Below are 5,865 nucleotides of genomic sequence, written 5' to 3' on the forward strand. Positions count from 1 at the left end.
TTGCCCACTCCTGTACCCTGTCTAAGTGAGGATGAGCTGTGCCCACCAGCAGGTGCATGCCCAGCCTGACTGGCACACTCAGCTCCAGGACCCTGTCAACTTGGGTTAGGGTGACTACAGCCCAGGTTGTTCCCTTTCCACCAAAGGAATGGGACAGCTGGGCAAGGACAGCACAGGGTTGGAGTGTGGGGACGTTTATCTTTAGGGGGCTGGCTCTTAGCATGCTCACAATGGTAGGACGCATGCACTCCAGGGAGCCTTGCAGCCTGCCACGTCCACTGCCATGTGGGATCCCGCCTGGAGCCTGCCAATGCCCCACACGGCCTAGGAGACTGGGTCTGTGGTCCACCTTTGAATGCCTTCTTTACCCACACCCAAACTAGCTAGCCAAATTAGCAGTTCAAAATAACTCTAAATGCCACCTACTGCCTAAAAACAAACAAAAAAATGTTAATGCTAAAGTGAGAATCACATCCAGCTTTTATTGCAATGTGGTTAACAAATCGTAACAGCAAATTCTTTGGGCTTCAAAGGAAAGCCCCCAAACCAAGCAAATTCAGCCCCTCTCAACCAGGAGTAAAACTTGCATTTGGGGTAAAAACAAATGTAGTTCTCTTCTTATCCCCAAAAACCGACTGCGAGAATGGTGTGGAAGTGAGAGCTTGGAATGGCTCCCAGACACCCGGTGAAGACCCGGGGGAGAACCTGTTTGTCCGGAAGGGGCAGACACCATCACCCGCTGGGGTCTGAAAGTCAAGCCCCAGTGGCAGTTAGGGAAGAAAGGGACAAGATGGAAAACGACACAGACAGCCCTGCTGAACTGAAGGTGAATGGCACAGAATGCAAACCGCCTCTAATTTGCCTGCAGCCGCCAAGGGAGGGAGGTGCAGGCCCCACTCCTGAACTCTTCCCTGGGCGCCTTGTTAACCACAGCTCAGCAACTCTGGGCCTCGGCCAGCCGCACCGTGGTGAGCACGATTATACATTCAACATTCAAAAATCCTCCTCGCTCACACACAGCGCTTACTAATCAGGGTGTGTGCTGGGCCCAGGGAGAGGAAGCTTGGACTCAGAGAAGCTGCTCAGGGGCCCTGGGGTACCCAGGGGAAGGCAGCCTCCCTAGGAAAGCCAGATAAAAAGGAGAGTGGGTGGTGAGTGTGTGTGTGCGCGCGCGCGTGCGTGGGCGCAGTTGCAAGGTGAGAGGCACAGCAGCGGCCAGCAGCACTGGGGTGGGGAGGCTGGAGGGAGCTCCGGTACTGGGAGATGCCCGGATCATGTAGGCTGGCAAGAGCGAACAAGGGCACCTGGCTAAGGGGACAGGGTTTTTCTCAATCTTTTTTCCCCTGCTTGGCTAGGGTCTTGGAACACACGAGCCCCTGGTGAGGACCAGGCCTTGGGCAAGCTGGCAAAGTTCCACCTCCACCTGCTCTGCACACATAGTACTTTGTCACAGCAATTTCCCTTTCCAGCGCTAGGGCTTGCCCCCTGCAGGGAAGGGGCCCCAGGGTGAGGAAGGGCTAGGAGACTGTAGTGCCAGCTACAGGGCTAAATATCGGTTGCTGTTGGAGGCACGGCCTCAACCCAACCCCCCAACCCCGGGCTGGTGGGTCTAAACCTCAGCAGGCAGCCAGGCCACTCTAGCTCCCCTCGCACCCAGTAGATCTGGCTCCCAAACGTGTTGGCCACAGCCGTCCGGGGGAATCTCAACCCTTGAGGCTGTCCGCAGGTCCTTTGCGACCCTCCTCGCCCTCCACTCCCCTCTGTGTCCTAAACAGACTGAAGAGGGGTGCTGGCTGGCCAACCTCCTGCAGCATCACCATCACCACCACCACCACCACCACCGCCGCAGACATCCTGGAGCCGGCAGCCCGCAGGCGGCCCCTTATCTGGTGAGAGGCACCTCCTCCCTCTGGTCCAGTGCCACGGAGGAGGCCTTGCTGAGCGCCGAGGGCGCGAAGGTGAGGAATGAGTCCGAGCGGGAGGTAGAGGCACAGGTGAAGTCCGCGGCGGCAGCTGCAGCGGCGGCGGCCCGGGAGGCCAGCCCGTTGGCGGGGCCGCTGTGGCAGGCAAGGCAGGAGCAGGGGCCGCCGGCAGAGGCGCCTAGTCCGTGCGCCGGGCCGGGATACAGCGGCGGGTGACGGAAGGCGCACAGCAGTTCTGGCCGGGGATAGGGCTGCGAGAGCACGCGAAACGTGTCTAGCGGGCGCAGTGGACCGCTGAATGGCGAGGCGGCGGCTGAGGCAGCGGAAGCGGCGCCCAGGCCCACGGGCGAGTAGTAGGGCAGCGGCAGGTGCGACGGGAAAGGGTAGGGCAGGCCGCCCGCGGCCGCCGCGTGGCTCATCATGTACGTGTAGAAGGCCGGGTCGGCCGGGTGCGGCCACGTCATGGCCAGACGCTGCCGCTTGTCCTTCATACGCCGGTTCTGGAACCACACCTGGGGAAGAGGAGCGTAGCGCGTTGGCCAAGGCGCCCAAGGCCTAGAGCCTCTGGGAGGAGGGAGATGACCCGAGGCAAGGCGGACCCCAGCTCGGTGAGAGCAGGACTAGACCCCTTGGAAACAGATCCAGGAAGTGACTCCAGACCCCCATCTCTCCTTCCTTAACCCACGTGGCCTGGACCCCTGGGGTGCCGGAGCCTGGCTGGTGTGGGTGAGGGGTTGGGGAGGGACCGGTCAGGGCAGTTGGCCAGCAGCTGTTCCCAGTAACGCAGTCCTGTCTCAACCCTGTGTTGGGGAGCGTGTGTCCCTCACCCAGGTGCTTCATCCCCGTGGTGCATCTGTCTCTGGAAGGGGATGGGATCCACCTGGAGGCCCTGAAGGCCGCCTGGGAACAGTCAGCAACGGCAATCTGCGGCGCCAGGCTGGGGATTTACTTCCTGCTCCAGGGGCGCACACCCGCCTCGGCCCATACCTTAATGGTGGTTTCGGGCAGGTTGAGGGCGGCCGCCAGCTCGCAGCGTCGTGGTCTCGAGACGTAGTTCTCCCGATAGAACTCCTTCTCCAGTCGCGCGATCTGCTCCCGGGTGAAGGCGGTGCGGTAACGGCGCATCTGATCACTGGCGCTGCAGGCCAGAGAACTTTGGGAGCCGCCACCACCTCCTACTCCTCCACCGCCGCCACCAGCGCCGCCGCTCTTGGGGACCTCGTTGGTACTATTGGGACTGCCGGCTGATGCCTCCGAGCCGGGCCCTGTGCAGGAAGGCCAGAGAACACACGTGTGTGTGCAAGTGCTTACACACCCCCCACAGGTGGGGCTAAAGGCCCAAGGTGTGAGGGGACACACGGCTCTCGTGAAGGGGCTGGGGATGTGGGATGAGGCCTGCTGGGCCTGCAGTTTGGGAAGCCTGGTTCTAAGGCGAGCAGGGTCTGGTGGCTCCCAGGTGCTCAGGCAGGATCCAGGTGCGGTCTCTTTCAGCTTTCTGCCTAGCACCTGCAGGGGTGGGCAAAGGTGTACTCCTCTGGCAGGCCAGCATGCCAGAGCCGTGGGGAATTGGCTGCAGGATGCCAAGCATGCCTTGCTTCTGGGTGTGCCAAAACAAATGTGAACAGGCACACACTCCGGGCACGGCTGGGGCATCCCAGGAAAATACACTTGCTCACCGAAGCATCTTATGGTCAAACCTGGGTTAAAGGGAATAGATGGGCTGGAGCAGGTGTACTCACAGGTGTTGGCTGCCAAGGCCAAGGGGGCGGCTTGCTGGCTCTCCCCTGACGCTTGCTACCAACTCCCACAGCTTTCTGCATAAGTGTCAGCCAGAGGGTCTCCCTCCCAGTACCCACCCACCCCCCAGCCCCAGCACAGTGTCCTTTCCGGGTCATCCACCCCCACAGCTATCAACCCCGGATTGGGGAGGGGCAGTGTGAACCGGGCCTACCCCCAGGGAAGGGTGGTACTAGGGCCCCCTGCAGCTCCTTTTCCTTTGGGTGAAACAGTGGGACTAGCGAAAGAGGGGGGGCGGCGTTTTCTGCCTTTTCAAATGCAACCGGAGACCAAAGGCAATTAGACCAGTGGGACCATTTCCGACCTGGCGCCGCCGAGCCCGGGAAGTGACAAGGTAATTTGGACCTCTGACCGACGTGCAAACTGGTCCGGGGGCTGCAGCGCCCAGGCGGCCACCGCCAGCCGTGGTTTTACGGTCCTTTATGGACTCTTAGCTTCCGCGCCTGGATGCGCCTTGCACCCCAGCAGCCGCAAACTGCCCGACTCGCGTTTGATCTGGCCCTCCCCCGGGAGAAGGCGTCTAAGGCGCGCAATGCAAGGCATTCCCACAAAACGCTGGGGCGGGAGGCTGGGGTGCTCCGAACCCCCCAAGCCCAGAGCTGGCGATCCCTTCCCCCTTCTCCATCGCCCCCCCAACAAGGCACGGTTGTCACGCTCAGTCCCACCAATGTCAGAACACACTGGGAGACCCCCGCCAGAGCACCGAGAGCGCGACAGAATGAACTCAGGCGGGTCCCCCAGCCATCCTGCCCAGTGGAAAGGGGTCCTCCTTGCTGGTTCGAGCAAGAGGGCAGAATGTGCAGGGGGTGGCCTGGGGTGGGGGTGGGAGGGGGGCCGAGGGGAAAGGTGGCTACCTTTGCTGTGCTGATACTCCGCGTTTCCAGCGGCGCAGTCCGGGGTGCAGCTCACCTCGATTTCTTCATAGAAATCCGACTCTGTGTCCGAGCTACTGGGCTGCCCCTGGCCAGAAAGGCTGTCGGTGGAGGGGACAGGGGGGCCCGGGCCAAGCATGGCCGCCCCTGCTGCCCGCGGCTCGGAGCCCAGCCCCGCCGCGCCTCCTGCGAGTCCCTCCAGTGGCTCCTCCTCTGGGCCTCCCCCGCCGCGTTCCCGGGCCGCTGCAGGGCCCGCCCGCGGGCTCAGGCAGCCCCGGGGCACCATTTTCTCGGGGGGCTCAGGCAGCGGGCTGCCCACGGCTTCGGACAAACTGGAGACCCTCTTGCCAACCAAAGTGCCAAGCTGGCCCCCATCCAGAAACATAACCATGTCCTTGCGGCTCTCCATCCTGGGGTTCTCCGGAGGCGGGGGCGGGGGGGAAGCCCCAGCGAGCTCCTGACCCCCCCCCCCCCGGCTCCCCGGGTGTCCAGAGGCCGGAGAGATCTTAGCTGCCGGAGGAAGGAGGAGAGGCCCCGGAGAGTAGAAGGGCTTCGAGCGGTCCCGGAGCGCAGTGTAGACGGCGACCGCGGAGGTGGCAGCGGGGAGCCGGGGTCACCTTGTGATGCGAGTGCTCCAGCGTGCCGCACCGCCTCTGGGAGGAAGCCCCATTGCCCTCGTCTTTCTAAGCTGTCATCCTCCCGCTGCAATCGTCATTACAGTACCGCTGGTGACGCCACTCGGCGAGCGCGAGCGGATAAATAGAAACGTCTGCCACGGCGAAGATGAAAGGAGCCCGGCGGCTAATGGCTCGGCAGTGATGCGCCAGGTGTGGGCCTCGCTCGAATGGGGTGGAGAGTGTGAAAACAGACAAGAGACACACACCCTGGGAGAGGGCGACTGCGGCGGGCAGAGGGACGCGAATGGAATGCCGCAGGCAGACCAGAGGGAGCGGCGGGCTCGGCGGGGGCACTGGGGGCGCGTTTTGCATTTGTCTTTTATTGTTGTTTTGACTTTTGTTTTCTTTACTTGGTGCCTCCGTCCGACTGGGGCGCGAGAATCTCTGGCTGCTTTCTGCAAGTGTGAAGGCCGCTTAGGAGCCTCGATTCTCTCGGCATTATTATTCCTTGTTCCTGCCCCCACAGCACCCCCGGCAGATAACCTCCTGAGTCGCTTTCTAAGTCGTTTTTCCATTTTTTGCTTTTTTACTAGCGCCCAGAATCTTATTCCCTTTCCCCCACCCCAAGTTGTCTGGGGCATCCTTTTCTTCTCCTTT

General features: G+C 61.9%; 1 protein-coding gene across 1 annotated transcript; it reads right to left on the bottom strand.

The window, feature by feature from the left end:
* Positions 1-566: 566 nt before the first annotated feature.
* Positions 567-5,000, bottom strand: EVX1 (even-skipped homeobox 1). Its single transcript, XM_004582417.3, has 3 exons — positions 4,574-5,000; positions 2,910-3,187; positions 567-2,434 (listed from the first exon to the last, which is right to left on the bottom strand). Exons 1-3 carry the CDS (start codon positions 4,998-5,000, stop codon positions 1,883-1,885), a joined length of 1,257 nt encoding a protein of 418 aa, XP_004582474.1. The 3' UTR covers positions 567-1,882.
* Between the last annotated feature and the right edge of the window lie 865 nt (positions 5,001-5,865).

Source organism: Ochotona princeps, chromosome 20 (assembly GCF_030435755.1).
Source record: "Ochotona princeps isolate mOchPri1 chromosome 20, mOchPri1.hap1, whole genome shotgun sequence".
NCBI lineage: Eukaryota > Metazoa > Chordata > Mammalia > Lagomorpha > Ochotonidae > Ochotona > Ochotona princeps.